Below are 19,538 nucleotides of genomic sequence, written 5' to 3'. Positions count from 1 at the left end.
CGCACATGGCTCCAAAAGGCGCGCACACCAAAATAACAATTCGATACGGCACAGAGTGGGGCCAAGGCCTTGAACTTTCTTCCCATTTGCATAATTTTCGAATATTGTGTGCTCACTGATGCAATAAACATCGGGATTTTCATAAAAATCAAATCAAATGAACCATGCAAGGAGGATTGTGACAGATATCCGTATACAAATAGCATTTTTTCCAATAACGTAAAAAAGAGCTAATCATATTCCACATGTTCATTCAAGCGTGAATGTTTAATCAAACGCCTTTGAATCATTGAAGCATGTCAATTGCTCATGAACATAACGAAAAAATGATAAAAGATCAGTTTCAGTTACCAAAATGACACAATACTTGCCTATGATATTTGAAAATCGTATTTTTTGTTCAAGTTCAATATGTTCATTAAATTGTAAAACGATGAATATTGTTGAAGATACTCTTCCCAAAAATAATTGTCATCATATTCGATCATTTTTATTGATAAAAATGTGTAAAAAATCAAATTATAGCAAACTTGGATTTGTGTTTATTCAACCGTGATATTTAGCCAAAAAGTTGCATCGTCTTTTAGAAAGTACCTTTTATAAGCCTTCTGACTATTTTTCATGATGAGAATGTGGAATCAGTTCCTATATGAAATGGAATCATGTAGTCATGATGGCTTGTGACTTTTGAAAAGTGACATTTTTGCCTTCCGACGGTGCTCACTGAAGCATGACGTAAAATACGTCCATAACATTTACCCAGAGGCAGAGGGTAGCTTATAAAATTACCTACACGCTCATGTAAAAATATATCAAAAACTCGCATTGGTTCGGAAATTATTGATGTTTGTTCCTTTGTTCAAGGGGGGAACTTACTTTTTTTGTTGTGTATAGATTCAATTGAAGTTACTCCACTACCAAAATTAACTCCTTGATTCCAAGTCCTGATAACTAGGCACCTCCCCCCCCCCCCCCCCCCGGCACCAAGGCTGCCCTTGATAGATAACGAATGGACTCACTGACACTGTACGTACCTGGAGGGCCCTGGATCAGCCCTGGATCATCTTCGCTTGCCTCGGATCTCGACGCGCCCACTATCATGGACACGCCCACTTTAGCGTTAACCAGTACATACAGTCAGGTGATCAATCTGGGTTTATCACGTGGTCATCCTAACTGAGCAGAGAGCTAGAGCATATAGTAATATTATATAGACTGTAGCTAGAGACATCTCTATGACTATGGAACTAATATAAGTCATCTTTTTAAACCATCGATTGGTCCGGAAATGTCGTATTGAAATCCTCAGAACTATCTGTCCAAGGCCTGACTAAACATTATATTGGGGCTAGAACTAACTGATCTGGAGCCTGGAATTTCAAGCTATGCATGCATGCGTATGGTTCACGGTTTTCTTTAGTAGAAGTTAGAATGGAGACGAGTTATTTTGCAATCCTTTCACTGACAATCGTATTCGCTTGTTTGGCGTCAGGTGCAAGTTATTTGGTGGATGACAGTGGCGGACTTGGACCTCGATTCGATGGTATCGGAGGATTGAGCGGTGGAGGGGTAAGTTGATTTGTGCAGCTAGCTAGCACTGTACTAGTATCAGCTCCTGAGTATAATGCAAGTAGGACCTAAACCAAACATTTTCTGTACCTAAAAAGGGGCGAGGGTAAAAGTTTCACGAATAAATAATTTTGTGGATATGGGGAGGGGTTTTTTGTTCTTTAATTTGATCATGATAAAGAAAATTTGCTTTCCTTATCCTTGTCAGAATGTCAGTGGTTTCAATGAGATTGGAATTTCTCCCAGTGTTTCCGATGGTGGCACTAGATAAATTCACAATCTAATTCAGCCCTTCAGCAATTTTCTAACTTGATCAAAATTTTGTAATCGGTGCATTTCTTTGATTTTGAACTAAGGATATATATTGATCAAATACCTTTAAAATAGTCCACAATCCTTAGAGTGAAATAGTGATTTTGCTAAATCATTTTTTCTGTGTTTAGGCCACTTCAAGACTTCTTGTGAGCTATCCAGATCCAGAGAGAAGTCAGATATTGGATTATCTTTTTTCGGTGAGTTCTTGATAGGCAATAGAATATTGCTCAATGACATTCTTCTGTTCTTAGTGTGCTTGTGTCCAGAAAACTGAATGTCTCTACCCAATAATACAACAAAGAGTATATGAACCTTTTTCAAAATACGATAGATAGCCTTTTGTTGCAGCTCTAGGTAAACCCCCAAGAGACAAATATGTAGGTGCTGTTTTTCAATTGGCTTGCTATTTCATTTATGAGTCCACTGTCCAGAAGAGTCGACTCATTGATTGGCATGCTCAACAGGCATCGATTTGGCACATTGACAAAAGCGTGCGTCAGCGTTAGACATTATACAGGGTAAATTAAGCGTAATTTAGAGGAAATCTGCATAAACCATGGGTTCAACCAAGTTTTCAAAACCACCTTTGTGAATTTGGGCCTGAGAAATTGAAACTTCAACTTCACACTCCTTGCTTATACAGTTTATGCGGGTCAAGAATTTAAAAATAGAGGGGATGCAGATCTTCAATTGCTAAATTGGTATGTTTAATAAATGATTCACAAATCATAGAGGGGGATGCATCCCTGACATCCCTCTTGATTAGCCTTTTAATTTCATCCATTCTCTCTCTTTCTTCTCTGTAATTCCAGCCAAACTTTGGTGCATCCTTGCATATGTTAAAGGTCGAGATAGGAGGAGATGCTCAGAGCACCGAAGGTACGGAACCTTCTCATATGCACTCACCTGATGATGAAAACTACCAAAGAGGATATGAATGGTGGCTCATGAAGGAGGCAAAGAAGGTATGATCTCACAGAATGATCTAACAGAAATCATGCAAGATATATCTGGGGAGCGTTTTGTCAACATTTTTGTCCAACAAGTTATCGGATCTGACATCTTTTCTTGATTTTGATTGGATGATTACTAGCTGTGACGATGTTAACTGTTGGACCAAATGGGACATTCAACAAATCCTTTCATGACGGGCTCCCCAGAATATAAATGCAAATAAATTGATAATGTTTCAGTCATAAGTGATAGATATGTTTAACCGTTACTCATTTACATCTTCAAGCTAAAGCATCACTGGCCTCCATGCTCATATGTGATAAATTAGCCATTCAACCATGTTATAACAAAAGGTTGAACAGAAATTAAGATTGCGAGGCTGCAGGCTAAAGAGATAGTTGGGACAATGAATTGTGACATTTTCCTGAGAATGACCCTCCAGGCCAATTTACACTGATTCAATGGCCTATTAGGTACTCATTTGGTCATGTATTATGCCACCATTTACCAGTTAATGTCAAATTGATGATGTTACACTTTGTAACTCCAAAGAAATTGAATACAAAGTCAAGTTTCAGAGGTACAATTCAATTTGTTTATTGTTTATTCAACAAGGGGTAGCCCATTCAACATCAGTTGATCTCCCATGGGGCCCCTATACACAAGAATGTAATAACAGAAAATATTTACAGATAAAAACATTCAAAATAACATAATATATGCAAAAGAAATGCAATACAAGCAGAATTGCGAATAACGAACATTGTAAAATTAGAGAGAATATTTCAATGGTATTCAAACAATTAAATACATAGATTTTACAAAGTAGCGGGTGCCATCGAAAACCTTAATTATCAATCGACCTGAAATGCTTTTTAAGAATGTAAAGATGAAATTAATTTCCACTGTGTGCTCTCAATAATACATCTATTTTTCTCCTTGATCTTGGTAGCGGAATCCAGATATCAAACTGTATGCCCTGCCATGGGGCTGGCCAGGATGGGTGGGAAATTACACCAACAATCCTTACACAGACATTAAACAAACTATCAGATATATCATAAAGTGGCTCCAGGGGGCAAAGAGTGAACATGGATTGACCATAGATTACCTAGGGGTAAGTATGGATTAATTCATTGATTTCTTTTGTATTTTATGATATGAAATATGGAATCATTTCATTGAGGGCTTAACATTGTATCACTCTGCCCACCATTTAGTTGTTAGAGGCATTGTGTTTTCAGGTATCTGTGTGTCCCTTTTTATTGTTCTCACATTAACTAGTGAACTGTAAAATGTACAATACATTGGCAGTTTTTTTTTAATAATTACTACTCTATTTCATTTAGGATTTCTTGAATAATATTTATTGGTAATGTTCATTGACCAATGTGCCATAGCCCCCCCCCCCATCTTCCATCAAAACAAGTATTAATAATCATTACCATGAAAGAAAGGTTGTGTATAGATCACATTATCTTGATTCTCTCAATTTCAGGTTTATTCTTTCTCATTCCACTTTTTTAGAGCACTAAGGAGCTTAATTGCAATTTGCATTATGAAATATAAAAACTGATTATTATTATGTTTGAATGAATTTATCAAGTACATGTATTATGACTTTGCAATAATACTTAATTTCTCCCATTGATATAGATCTGGAATGAGAAGGCATACAATATAGATTATATCAAACTATTGAGACAAACGCTGAATGATGCTGGCTTTGAGAAAGTGGAGCTTGTTGTAGCTGATGGAAAGTTTGAGATCAGCTATGACATATTAAAAGATCCTGAATTGGCTGCTGCTGTTAGCATCCTAGGGTAAAGCATGCTTGATTGGACGTCACTCTTTTCTTTTGACTTTGCCCTTCCTGCATGCTGCCCTCCATACTCTCTGCTGCACAGCTAATAACTTTTAACTTCATCTTTGTATTCACAGTTCTGGATATATTCCTGCCAAAACTTGTTTTGCTCGTGGGAGAAAATAATAATGTTTTCATTACGGTGGATATTTCCCTGTTGTTTGTGTTTGCCTATTAAATTCAACCAATGAACCCAATGATTTTGCACCCTACAAACACTTTTTGGGACACTCTGGAGGCCAAATTACTCTAAACTTTTCTCTGCTGATCATCTTTCTTCCATATTTATTTGGTCTAATTTGCTTAGATTTCATCCCAACATTTTGATTTATTTTTATTTTTTTGCTTTGTCATGAATACTTTTTGCACTCCTATCATTTCACTGATTTGCCATGATTAACAGCCAGCTAATGGGGATCGGAGATCTAGCCAAGGATAATGGTCAACTCGATTACGTGACACTTGCTCTGGAGACAGTTGCTCTGATAGAAAATCTGTATGATATTGATAAGCCAAACATAAAATCTAACCTCGCAAACTACATGAACCCTCATTCCTATTCTGAAACAAAAACTCTATCATAAATTTAACTCTAACCCTACGCCCTCAGAGATATAAAGACCAGGGGACCATTTCATAAAGAGTTACAACTGTTGTAACTTTGCCATTATGGCAACTATCATATTAACATTGATTTTGATTGGCTGCTGAGCCCTGTTACCATGGAAGTTGCCATAATTGCAAAGGTATAACAGTTGCAAGTCCTTTATGAAATGAGCCCAAGAGCAAATGTTGTGTCATCGGTCAACTCAGCTTCATTATTCAGTGCCAAACTTGCAATATTGCCACCACACTAACTTATCCATCAAATACTAGCCTTGTCTTGATTTTCTTTCCCCTTCTCTTTCATATTTGTTTCATTGCATTTTAACATTTCTGCACTTGCATGCTTCAACCTTGCACTCCAAAGATATGGAATGAAAGAACGTACAACAAAGATTATATAAAGCAGTTACGCCAAATGCTAGACTCCAGTGGCATGATGGGAACTCGGATAGTCGCTGCTGATGGAGGGTCGGCTATCAGTCGAGATGTCCTTCATGATATAGATCTTGCCAAAGCTATTCAGGTCTTAGGGTAATTAATCTCAGGGAATTTTAATCTATTGAAATCAAACTGTAAATGGTATTAGTTATGGGAATGTGTGCACAGGGCTTGGGATGTTATTTTTTGGTATTTGATATTTTAGGAGAGGAGGGTCATTTCTTGTTGCAAGGCCTAATTTCTTATTTCACATTGTGCAACTAGTGATGGGTGCTAGCTGATAGTTGATAACATTAGATTATATCAACAACCCATAGTTCATAAGATGACCTGTTGCAGATTAAGCAAATGACAATGAAATTTGGTCAGACTAAAAATCTAATTGAACAGAAGGAGGAGACAGCTTGTTGAGACCTTTTCTGTTGGTGTGATGCCTGATAAAGATTTGGTGACCTGCTTAATCTGAACTTAATTTGCTGTGACTTTCAATTGTGTGAAAATCATATGCTTTTTAAAATGTTTTTGTTGCAATACTTTTTTTCTTCAGATTTCATTACCCTGGTACATATGTGACTAACTACACTACAGAAACAAGAAAGACCCTTTGGTCCAGTGAAGACTACAGTACAAAAAATGACAATGTAGGAGCAGGATGCTGGGCAAGGGTAATCAATCAACTTTTCTCTTTTTCAATTTTTTTGCTGATAACAAAATAAGCAAGACATTCTCAAGTAATAATAATGCACCTTCCAACATGTTAATTGCATTTGCAACCTTTAATGGACCTGCTTGTCAGTGTAGATTTCATCATTTTACTTAGTGTAAGATTGCCCAAACATACTAGATATGTACAAGATTTTGACTTTCACTGATATGGCAACATTTTACCCATATTTGATACACCTTATTCATGAAAAATAAAATTATGCTGAATGCTTCTTTAGAATGATTTGTTTCCTTTGTTCACAGATGGTGTTATCTTTGAAAGAACTTTCAATGAAAATGATATAAAAGCTAAATAAATTGGGCTCATATTATGAATTCTGTTTTAATTTACACCATGGTCTAACTCAGTGTTAAAATTATAGGAGCTGAAAACGTCAAAGGTGCGTTTACAATGGTTGTTATGTTTATTTTTCTCTTTCCCCATGCTTTAACAGTGAAGAAAAAAGTTAAGTTATTATTTCTTGACATTTACGAATGATTTGAGAGTCAAATGAGCTGATAAAATGAACTTGCATTGTTAGACTTAAGTGTCACAGCTGGCTTTCCATAGTTATACCACAAGTTTAGACCAGAGTCTAATTAAACCAGAGTTCGAAAGAAGGCCTACGAGTCTTTTGGTATCTAGTCAATAAAAACACCAATTTATCTCAAAGATGTGTGATTTCCCCCTCCTGGGAATAGTCACATTGATATCCTTCGAAACCCATCACACCCTTTTGTTGTATTCCTCTGTACAGATATTAAATCAGAACTATGTGAATGGAAATATGACGAGTACAATATCATGGAACCTGATTGCCAGCTATTATGGAACTTTACCATACGGTCGTTGTGGGTTAATGACCGCTGAAGAGCCGTGGTCTGGTAACTATGAGGTGGACGGTCCTATCTGGATTACTGGTATGTACAGCATAGCACTGTTGTTAAGAAAGGCTGATTTGCTAACATTTGAAAGAAAGTTTACAAATGATAGAAATGAGCTCATCATCTAGATCTATCTAGATACAAATGTAAGCTCTCTTTAAATTATTATATTAGGCTGGTAGCAGTGGCGGACCTTGTCCCGGCGGAGACAAAGCATTGGAGGGGCACAGCATTGTTCACAAACAATACAGTGCCCCTCCATTCATTTGTCTCCTTCGGGTCACGGTCCGCCACTGGCTGTTAGGCTGTGTGCAATTGATCGAAAACAGGCTTAAAAATTACCCCGGTAATGGAACTATAGTCATTATGAGGGACAAACATGGCAAAAAAAGAGATCAGTTAAAATTTTCTGGGTTAAGCAGTTGCCCAATGAAGTTTGCTCCATTCAGTGTTAATATATTTTGTCCTTTTATAACTTGGAAAAGAGCAACCCAAGATATTTTATTATATCTATGTTTTTCCAGTAATAATGTTTTACCAAATATATCGATTTTACAACCTTTTATTTTCTTCTTTGGTCAAAATATCATAACTTTGTCTTTGTCGACATCATACATTTCGTTTCTGGCTATTTATACAATTATTCTCATACTTCTTTTTTTCTTCAAAGCCCATACCACTCAGTTTTCTTCACCGGGCTGGAAGTATTACTTACGGGGATCAGGATCAGGCCACCTAAAGCAAGGAGGGAGCTATGTTAGTCTTACTGATAGCAATAACCTCACAATCATCATAGAAACAATGGTAAGCTCCATAGCTCACATGTGCTGAGCACTGGGATGAAAATTGTCTCTTAATCAGGGCTCCATTTAAAACTGTCATTCAGATTTATTTAACTTTTTTTAATACTGAATTGGAGATGGTGAACTACTTGTGAGATAACCATTTCATGGTGTGACATTAATCAAACAAAAAAATGAGTAACTTGTTACAGTGATAATGAAGTTTATGTAAACTTTATTAAAATATAACTACACATACATGTACATACACCCAGCGAGTCTCACTTGAGCAGCTTAAAACCTATGATCACTCAAACCATGAATGACAACACCTTTTAGGCACATTGATGGGTCAATTTGTTGAAATTAAGTCTATGAGTGTGGAAATATTTTCAGTAACTCTTGTTGAATCATCATTAATCTGTCTGAGGTCAAACTGATTACACCACTTTCTAACACTGAAATTTCATTTCTCAGTTGCCATACCTTTTGTAGTTGAAGTCACCTAGGATATAACATTCAAGACCACAACCATATGTCAGATTGATGCGTCCATTGATTTGTAATAAGCAATGTTGGAATTAGGGGATGATCGAATGCGCCAACCATCAGTGGACTTCTGTGTGATAATTTTACTTCCACCCATATATTTTCAATGACAGCATACTGTATGACTGTACATTATGTTTCTTTTGTAGATTGCAACCCCTTCCCCTTGATGGGTTTGGTCCTTCTTTCAAGACGATATCCTTTAATAGTTTACTTCTGCATCATTGATAATCTCATCCAAATGGGTTTCAGAGAAGGTCATTATGTTAGATGGATATTTAGACATAATTCCTATGTCACCAATCTTCAGGTATAGCTACAATGGTACCATTGGCGGCGGAAGACAAAAAATTTAGGGGGTGTCCACCTGAAATTTTGGGATGGACAGTTAAAAAATTGGACAAGCGCCCCCCCAAATTTTTTTTTTTTATGAGTTGCTAACCAAAAATTTTTGACAAGCAAAAAAAAAAAAAAACGTCCCCCCCCGCTTCCGCCGCCTATGAATGGTACATATATTCAGATGGGCTATTTTGAGTCCTTCTGGTTTGAAATCAAAGAAAATGTCCCTTTGATCTGATTTCATGTTGTCATTACTGTATTTGGGGAAGAATTGACTTCATCCACTCTTGAAGATGCAGAGTTGAATGTAATTTCAGAAGCCTTTCTGGTAGTTTTCTTGGGAGATCCAGTCAGTCAGTCTTTTTACTCAGTCAATTGCCCAGGTGACAGATATTCATCCAAACATGGTGATTAAGCATCAGGTGTGGTCCGGTGTTGAGACCTTAAAGCGTGTTTGCGTCATAACAGATACAAGTTTCCACAAGTGTCCAGCTCTGCTCGGTTGAGGTGATCGTTGTCGGCTGCCTCCGACGTGGGCCCTGGATTCGGCTGGCTATCACCAGTAAATGCACCAGCCAGATGAAAGCAAGCAGTAGCGTTGCAGGAGTAGGCTATGGGTGCCCCTTTGTACCCCAAATTTAATTCCAGGTGGAATATAAAGCAAATAATCACCTTTTAGTTTCATGTGATTAAATATTTTGAAGTTACCTAGCAATATCAGCTTCACTTTGAAAAGGTAGTTATATTCAGATTGCTCTTTGAATTCCTCTGTTGTTGAATGTTATATTCATGAATCTGTGTTGTTTTTCTCTGATTTTTTTCAACAACAGACTCATGATCATTCAATATGTATTCGGCCCCCCTTGCCACCTTACACTGTACAAAGACAGACTGCTACCTTCACCTTGAAAGGCATGTTTGTAAGTTGATTCAATTTTTTCCATAATAATTTTATGAAAGAAGTGCATTTTCATGGATTGACTACCGTAGCTATCACATGGTTAACAAAACACTTCATGCATGGCTGGTCATCAACAAAACAGAGTGTTGAGTAAGTCCGACAGCTAGCCTCTAAAAACTTCATTGAACATACCGTGAAGCGCCACACCTTCATCTTCATGTAGATAGATATTAGTGTGGCAGGGTTTGGGGGGCTTTATAGCCCATTGATAACCCAATTTTGATTGTCTTTATTTTTTAAAATTTTTTTAAAGGTCTCCATTTTATGAAATTCTTTGAATTCAAGCATTATTTTTACAGAAACAGAAGTGTGTTATTTTAGACAATTTTCTTTGATTGAAATATCAAATTAAATAGACAACTTTATAGACATGTTATTTTCCTTTAGAAATTCAAATATCACCTGCCAAGTGACTTCTTAGTATCTCTCTTCAAATTGTTTTTCCTTATTTACTTATATGTGAATGAAGAATCATTTAACTTAAATACAAGATGAAAGAGGATATTCTGAACTTTACAATGATAGGTCATTTGTCTATTTCATTGGTTATATAACATTGATAACTTGCTTTCTTGGGGGGGGGGGGGGGGTGGAACGCTCCATAGAGTAATTGATCATTCAAAATAAGTAATTCAAAATATTCTGATATACCCCTAGTGATACCTGTATGTACAGTGAAGAGAGATGATAAATCGTATTTGTGTTTTCTTCTAGGCTTCTATAAAGTCTCTTAATGTGTTCTACTCAAAGCCTGGCTATGGAGGAAATTCTTCAGTATATTTTTCAAAGAAAAGCCCTATACAGGTAAGTAATGGTGACCTTCTTTTTCGTTTTGTGAATTTTTTAAGTTGAAAAGAACAGAAAGTAGAGCAGTTATTCCTCAGCTTAGATTTTACCTGCATGCAGTCTAGAAAACATTTATGGGTTGTTGCAACAAACTTGCGATCAATTGCAAGTCTACCTTCGGTCCCTAAATCAATCACAAGTTTTGAAATTAATTGAGACATGAAACAAACAGTGTAATCTGATTTACTACAGTTATGATTGATATATCACTTGTGAAATTGCAACAGAATATTGATTGCAAATATTTTCTTGCACCACACCTTTTGTCTCGATTCCATATTGTTTTTTGTTTGTTCTTCTACAGGTTATGAATGGTCAGTTTAATATAACCCTTGACCCTGATGAAATCTACACGCTGACAACCCTGACCAATGGAATGAAAGGAAAATACCCTGACCCTCCCCCATCAAAGCCCTTTCCCACCAAATACACTGATAATTTTGATGGTAAGATATATTTCTTCATTTACATTTTTCTAAACGTTTATCCTCTTTGATATGAAAATGTGAAAAAAAAAAATTGAGTAAAAGCCCGAGTCTTCATGATGGCGCAGTGACGATATATGCTACTACATCTTCTTGATCATTTAACTTGTTCATCATCTTATTTTAGCTTTATCTTACTGAAATTACATGCACACTTTGATAGTCAGCAATGAATATATATTTATGAATATACACTGTGAATGTGATGCTTAGTAAAATAGATTATATTAGGTAATGGAGATAGGCAGACCATGATAAGCAGAATATGCTTTCTGTACACACTGCAGTCACTGAACACCCCGACGGACAATGCTAGCTCTGCAATTGCCCACTAGTCAAGAGTGTTCATCGTGGTGCAAATTTGTCAGCCACGTCAAAAACCGTTCATGCTTGAAGTGATCATTAACCGGCTGTATTCTATCGAAGCACAAAATGCGAGTGTTATATTCAAGCGAAAATGTTCTTGTGTACGCATGTGTATCCAGGAAAAAAATAAGGGTAAATTTGGCTGTTTAGACCCTTAACTCATGTGGCTAGTTGAAATGATCCAAATGCCATACTGTAAATAAGGGATGAAGCAAGTAGAAGGGTTACACTCAAATGAATATGGAGGAGGAAATATATATATATGATATGGTCTTCTTTGGCTCAGTATGAATACAAATTCTCTATTATATATTTTTTCATTTTCCAACAGAGTATCCAGTGTACAGCGAGGCCAACTTTTTCACAGACCAAGCTGGGTGCTTTGAAATCCGAGATTCTGGGAACATCAGTCACAACAATGTAATGCAACAAGTAGCAACCTCATTTCCAGTGAGTTGGTGCCCCGAGGCCCATCACCCGATCTCAGTGATTGGAAATCACACATGGTGAGGAGGTTAAGAAAAATGACAGTCTATATTAACTACATGGAATTTCAACTGTACACAGTCTAAATTCATCCCTCTGTCACTCTGAGATCAAGAATATATAACACACCTATAATTGCAGATGTGCCATGTCTCATCTATCATGCGTGAGATTCCTACAATAAAGACTCGTGCTCATCCCCTCGAATCTCTTTCTGACACGTGTATCACAGCCCATCCCAATATACATTATTAGACAGTGACAGATCTCTGGCCAAGTTGCAGAAAATCTGACACACAGCTGGTCTTTGAACTTAATGGCATCTCTACATATTGTCAAACTGTATTAACCTCAGTCAACTTTGACATCATGACCCCAAAAATGAGATCAGATCATCATTCCTCCTATATGCATACATGAATCAAGTTTCAAGTGGAACCTTTAATCAGTTCTTCAGTTATTGTACGCGAGGCGAAGAGACAGACAGATAACCCCAAAATCAAATGCCTGCAGTCAGCAGAGGCATACAAATTACTGTATTAGCATAATTGAGTGAATAGATACACAATATTCAATAGTCATTTGATATCGTGTCTTTTTTCTTTTGGTTACAGAGTGCCACACACACACACAATCACACTACTCCATATTTGAGGCATTAAAACAATAATTCAACACCTCAGAATAGTCAGCTTTATAGTCAATGCAATTCATTGTCCTCAGAAAAAAAAAGAAAGCTTGAAAGGTTTGTTACAACACTATGCTATGACTAACGCCATCCTCTTTATCCCTGTGCCCTGTCTTACAAACAGTCGGATTGATCCGATCGATCACAACTATGGATGGCCAGCAAAGTCGACATCTATTATGCATGTTTGTTCAAAAAAATTTCTAGCTATGACGTTTATTCATGCATTCATTGTTCTTGAAAATTAACTGAGCTTCTCTTTGTTTACAAAGGATAATGTCCACATTGTCTGTAGAAAAAAGTATGACACTAATGGATTTCCAAAGAGTTACGATTGATCGGAACTCTTTGTAAGATGGGGCCCAGGAAAGCTCATGAGGATGAAGTCTTCATCAGCTGTGTTTGTTTATCGTCGTTTGTAAACACAATTTGTCTGTGGAACGTCATCAAAACGCCAGCCTAATGGAGCTGTAGTATTGACAGTCTTGTTGTGTCTCTCTATCCCGCAGGCGTGATGTTAGCTTCAGCATTGATGTAAATGTACCATCTTTATCTGGTGCTATCCTTGCTGTCCGTGTGGATGTTGGTGGGTGTAAGACCACTGGATCAGAGGGAATCTTCTTCTGGATCGGTGGTAGTGGCAAATATAATGTTACCTCTGATATGGGTGAGTTTACAGGTCTGGTTTATAAGAACAAAGTGAACGCTTCATATATGGGTGAAGGTACTAACATCCGCCCTTTGGAACCCTTTGGAATGCACCCGTTAAGTATTAGCGTGTGAAACCCTACCCTTAACAAGTATTGGAAACAAAATGGTACCCTTGACAAATATTCCCTGAATTGACCCCCTAAACAAGTACAACGATATCTTAATTGCTATGTCAGTCATGTGATCACAGATGTCTTATTTACCTTTACTTTCATTGGGTTTAGTACCACCTCGCTCAAATCGGAACCTAAACAGAGTTTTTCTCTTCTTTTTCTTTATTTTCCAGAAGGTAGAAGTGTTGTGAAGACCGGTACAGCACCGACAATTGGAAACACTTGGGCCAAAGTTCAGCTAACTGTCATCGTAAGTATTTGCTAATGGGGCAACAGGGTGTTGTTGTTTTTTTTGGGGGGGAGTCGCCAGAACCTCTGACCAATGATTTCTCTGGACCAGTGAAATTAAGAACTGAATAAACAGTTTAATATGGTCATTGCAGACTGAAAATCAGCTTGTTCAACTACTAAATTTCAATATCTCTATCAAACCAACTGAGTGGGATTAAACAATAAGATGATCGTGCATGATGATGATAACAGTGATTATGATGATCATTATCACTGATAATATGAGAATGATAATGAAGATATTTTAATGATTTTTATATTTTTTGTAGGGTGGAGAAGCTAAAGGCTCAATTAATGGAGTTCAAGTATTTGACTGGGACGACATTCCAGCAGTACTGCCACATCATGGATGGATTGCTATAGGAACATCCGACTATTCTCCAGTTCAATTTGATAACTTTGCCATTAATTCTGCTTCTTGATATGAAAGAAAGATAGGAATATCAAACTATTCTGAAGTTTCAATTTGATATTAAACTTTGTCATTCATTCTGGCTTTAAATATGAAATATGACGTGAGATCTCTGTGCAAAGATATACTAAAGACTTAGCTCCTGCATGTGTGAATGAGGAAAATTGATAGTGTCATTGGCCCGTATTCTGAACTTGGGGTTTAAATCAAACCTTTGTTTAAAGTTGTGGTTTAACTATGGAAAGCCAATTTGGGCACAAATCCTTAACAATTAAAATCCACTTTTTTAACTCATTTGACACTCAAATTGATAATTGTCTAGGAATAATTTCTTCATTATGAAAGCAAAAGGAAACAAGATAGGAAACAAGAAATATACAATATAAAAAGAATTTTTGAAATTTTAGCTCCCCATGATTTAAGCAGAGTTAGACCGCGGTCTAAGTGAAACCTGACTTCAGAATACGGGCCATTGTCTCTGGACATGTTATTGATGTCATTGTGTACATGTACCTGACAATGATGTGTTCTATTGAGAACAATTTTAAGAAAAGTTGTATATCATGAATCTTAATAAAAGGTTGGAGGCCATAGTGGTCAATCATAAGAAGGCATAAGCAAATTTGTGTCTTGCCCACTTATGAAAATAACCAGAAATATAGTGATTTGCGAGGGCACCCAACAGAATTGTATCAAAATTTCATTGTGAAATGACTGGGATGGAATAACACTTGTCATAAGAGTCTTGCACATTTAATGTTGACCTGAAAATGACCTTTGACCTCACGATGTGACCTCTGACTGCAGCATGACATGGAGGCCTCCTAACTACACCTACAACCCAAGTTTGGTCGAAAAGTGACTTACAGTTGCAGGATTATGTGTCATAAGAGATTCTTGCACGTAAACTTTAACGTTGACCTGAAAATGACGTTTGACCTTACCATGACATGCAGGTCTCCAAACTACATCTACAATCCAAGTTTGGGTGAAAAGTGACTTGCGGTTGCAGAGTTAAAAGTCATTAGAGAGTCTTGCCTGTAGACTTTAACGTTGACCTTAACATGTGACCTCTGACTGCAGCATAACATACAGATCCCCTAAGTACCATCCAAGTTTAGTTGAAAAGTGACCTACGGTTGAGGAGTTATGTGTCATAAGAGTCTTGCATGTAAACTTTTACATTGACCTGAAAATGACCTTTGACTTTACCATGTGACCTGTGACTGCAGCATAACATGCAGATCCCCAAAGTCCATCTACCATCCAAGTTTGGTTAAAAAGTGAACTTACGGTTATGGAGTTATGTTTCATAAGGTTTGTGACAGACGGACATTTGGATTCCTAAGTCTCACCTTCACCTCTGGTGGGCGAGACAAAAATGACTCATTCTTGCAATAAAAAAATGAAATTTGTATTATATCTTTGCATGTCATAGTGAGACTTTGCTAAGTTGATTTGGGAACTGTGTGAAAATTTTAGAAGTTATCATTGCAATAAGTTGTCCTCCAATACTGCAGGAGACAGGAGATTTAGATGAAATTAAATTTTGTTCTCTTGCAAAACAAACCTATTATCAGAATGTTTTTAAAAACAGTTGACAAAGTCCACCAAATCAGGGAATTTGCATGTATCGATTTCTCAATAATGAAGCCTGAAATGATTGTAGGATGTTTCAACCTCAGTTCAGTGTTCAAATGATTTTGATGTCTTTCATTTTTATAAATTGACCATTGTCTTTTTATAGAGGTCATATTCCTGAATAAATACAGTACCAAAACATAGTCACTAATTTTCCATCTTTTCTATTGTGTATTTGCTTCTCAATTTTTCCATTAGAAATGTACATTCCAGTTATGGGTTATTTGGTACTATTTTATAATCATCATCCGTTAAAGTACAGTCCACCAGGTTGGTGTATCATCGTACTTTTAGAATTGTGCAGGAGTAAATACAGTGCTGTGGAATTAAGATCTATTCTACGTACGTGCATTAAAACAAAATAGAAAACAAAAAGAAATCAATAAAAATGATATAAATAAAAATAATAATAAAGACCATTCATAACTAACATACATGTACATCTGATTATTCACTTTTATTTTACTCTTTATTATCAAAGCTAGTATTAAAGGGAAAATTCACCCTGAAGAAAAGTTTGTTGTAAAAATAGCAGAAAAAAATATTTAAAAATCCATGAAAGATTAAGAAAGTTTAGAGAATTCTAAGTTTTAGATATGTGATATCATAAATGAGCAGCTGCCCTATGCATTATGTAATATAAACTGCATAAAATTCAATTTTTTATGGTTCAAGGTGAATTGTTTTTTTTTTTTAGGAAAGGGTGTGAAATGATTTGTTTGTTGATGTACTGAAGGTACAGTAATGACCATTTTTAATATTCAGAGAAAATGACATTTCATAGATTTTTCCATACGATATGTGAGAAAGCTGCTCACATATGAGATCACAAACCAAATAATTGAAATTCTAATAGATCTTTTATTTGTTGATGGATTTTTCTCAAACTTGTAATATTTTTCTTTTTTTTTACTATTAAAAAAACAAACTTTGTCAGGGTGAACGTCCCCTTTAAGTTGCATGAAATCCTCCCATGAGTGGTTGTCACTATTTCAATTTATTAGATAATAATCAATGAATGTGAATGCACTGAAACAGTATGTGAGGGATATAATAGATAAACATGTTTTATTGGATGAATTTTGTGATTTTTTTACTTGAAAATTTACTTTGGTCAGGTGTCTCATCAAAATAAAAAATTGAGTGAGCTGAGAGTTTGAGGATACAATCTATATATGTTGCTTTCGGGTACCTATTCACTAAATTTGTAAGAAAGCGCAAAAATGAACCTATTTCTCATTATTTAGCGTTAATATTGTACCTTGACAATGTTTTTAGGACCACACCTCACTGAACTTAGGTCCGAGATGCACATACGTTGAAAGTGGACTGAAGCCACCTAAAAAAACCAGAAATAGTCATTGCTAAGGAACAAGAAAAAATGTTGACGTGAAAAGAAAGGTGTTTCATGTCACTTGAATAGGCAACAAGGATGAAGAATTTCAAAGCGATTTCAATCTCTTGGCGTACGTGTATCACCACAAGATTGCAGGCTTCAAGGCACCTCTAAAGCCTGTGTCCGAGGCTATCATGCCTCTACCCCGACGCATGCGTATCTCGGGCCTAAAAATGACTACATGCATGCAGACATTTTCAGATATGAATTCATGCAAATACATGTACTTCTTAAAACTAGCTGTTTTCTTGTCATTTCAAGCTGTTCTGATCCCACCACTGCCACATATATGTGGCATAACGTATGCTGCGCCCCATCTTACAAAGAGTTGTGATTGACCCGATCAACCACAAGCTATGGAAAGCCTGCAACTGCAACATCGACGACATATATGACCCATGTTTGTTCAAAAAATTTTCTAGATATGATATATATATATATATAAAATAAAATAAATAAAGTTACACAGATAACGTGTGGTTCATCAGTACTTTATTGATTTGCTACTCTGAGTTTCACGCAGATGCGATCTTCAGGCAACAATAAAGGCTAGTGGCAATACCATTTGAACATTAACAATTCACTGAAAAAGCGCGCAGAGTGCGCAACCCCATTTCACGCATATGGAGCGCAAGCTACCATGGTAATTTAGCGCGCTGGGATGGTTTCACTGAGAAGAAAGAGAGAGATAAAGAAAGAGCATTAGAGAGAGAAAGAAAGAGAAAGAAAAAGAAGGGGAGAGAAGAGAGGAAGAGAGAGAGCACGGGGGGGGGGGGGGGGCATGAAGCGACAATGCACCAGTAAGACCGCGAAACTGGGTTTGGCAAGAAGATGCAAAGCGATTACGAAAATTCTTTCTTGAAGTTGCACAAGTAGAACTTATTCTGATGACGGCATTTAGAAATGAGTTCTGGTCTCTTATTTAAGAGTGATTGCTTGTCAGCGTTCATTATGAGCAGCTTCTCAGATAAGCACAGGTCACACCTCTTAGACTCGTTGGTGTAAGGATGCGCACGTCGGGCAATCGACCACTTGATGGTGTAGGGTGTATCATGCCGTTTTAGATCCCAGATGAATTTTGATAGCTCCGTGCTGTGTTGATACCTCTCATGTCGGAAGGATAGGAGATGGTTGCTGTACCTCAACTTGAAGGGGGGCTCCGTAAGGCCGATGTAGACCATCGTTTTGCTTGGGCGAGTAACTTCGGCGTTGTAGATGATGTTAGTAGCCAAGCAGTTCCCTTGAAGGGGGCATAGGTTTTTGTTCCGGCAGTTGCATGTTTTGCTGCTACTGGTTTGCTTGCCTTCTTCCATGTATAGCTTGTTATGGGCCTTGATGATGCTGGCAACGTTCGGCATGCAGCTGTAACTGACCTTGAGGGTATTCCTGTTGAATATGCGATTCAGTTTTGATTTCTTGGGGAAGTGCTTGTCCACAAGCTTCAAGAAGGTGCCACCGATGTTTGTAGAGACGTTCTTGCTGAACGGCGGGTTGAACCAAATAATATTCCTTTGCCTGTTTTTCCTTTTCCGCCTAGGACGATTATTCATGTAGGACAAACCTTCCGGGTACCCGTTGGATTTCAGGGCATCATCGTAGATTGGGGTGGCTTTCCTGAAAGACTCTTCGTCGCAAGAGATGTCTGACAATCGTCTGCTTATTTCATTTTATTTATTTTATTTTATTTCATGCTCTGCCTCATCACAGACATCGAGCACTCTTAATTACAAGGATAGCATTCACCAAGTGTGTATACATATATATATATATGTATGTATGCATACATTCATCATTTACTTGACAACTGTATGCTGCTCCTCCTTTACAAAGGACATTGTGCAAATTTCCTGTAAGAAAAAATCATGACAATGGATTTCCATATAAATAGTTTAGGTTGATTGCATCACCACTCTTTATCAGACAAGACCCTGGTGTAGTACTGGTTCTCAGATGACTCTGGAGACTATAGTAATTGGTAAACATCCACACACGCTGGAGTCATTGCAGGCCAGTCAAGTCATTATTCTTAAAGGACAAGGATACCCCAGCAAATAATTGATTTCAAGAAAATGGGAAATATTCTAATTTTATCCTTATTGTCCTTGAAACAAAGTTTTATTTCTCCCTGTACAAGTG

At 37.0% G+C, this 19,538-nt stretch overlaps 1 protein-coding gene across 2 annotated transcripts; it reads left to right on the top strand.

The window, feature by feature from the left end:
* The first annotated feature begins 1,422 nt into the window (after positions 1-1,422).
* Positions 1,423-15,073, top strand: LOC121425264 (galactocerebrosidase-like). Of its 2 annotated transcripts, none has more exons than XM_041621288.1 (15): positions 1,423-1,569; positions 2,013-2,081; positions 2,697-2,849; positions 3,791-3,955; positions 5,673-5,839; positions 6,294-6,411; positions 7,210-7,372; positions 8,007-8,140; positions 9,837-9,926; positions 10,682-10,771; positions 11,118-11,259; positions 11,996-12,170; positions 13,348-13,505; positions 13,836-13,912; positions 14,223-15,073. In XM_041621288.1, exons 1-15 carry the CDS (start codon positions 1,432-1,434, stop codon positions 14,373-14,375), a joined length of 1,992 nt encoding a protein of 663 aa, XP_041477222.1. In that variant the 5' UTR covers positions 1,423-1,431; the 3' UTR covers positions 14,376-15,073. The 2 variants fall into 2 exon arrangements, with proteins under 2 accessions (XP_041477222.1, XP_041477221.1); XM_041621287.1 differs by lacking the exon at positions 5,673-5,839 and adding an exon at positions 4,495-4,661.
* The last annotated feature ends 4,465 nt before the right edge of the window (positions 15,074-19,538 follow it).

The sequence above is a fragment of the Lytechinus variegatus genome, chromosome 12, assembly GCF_018143015.1.
Source record: "Lytechinus variegatus isolate NC3 chromosome 12, Lvar_3.0, whole genome shotgun sequence".
Taxonomy (NCBI): Eukaryota; Metazoa; Echinodermata; class Echinoidea; order Temnopleuroida; family Toxopneustidae; genus Lytechinus; species Lytechinus variegatus.
The sequence above is the reverse complement of the archived record's forward strand: the minus strand, read 5'-3'. Positions and strand labels throughout refer to the sequence as shown.

Coding starts and splice junctions, on each gene's coding strand:
- LOC121425264 (XM_041621288.1), top strand. CDS start 1,432: ATGGAGACGAGTTATTTTGCAATCCTTTCACTGACAATCGTATTCGCT. Junction 7,373..8,006: donor CGGTCCTATCTGGATTACTG/GTATGTACAGCA, acceptor TTTTCTTCAAAG/CCCATACCACTCAGTTTTCT. Junction 12,171..13,347: donor GTGATTGGAAATCACACATG/GTGAGGAGGTTA, acceptor TCTATCCCGCAG/GCGTGATGTTAGCTTCAGCA.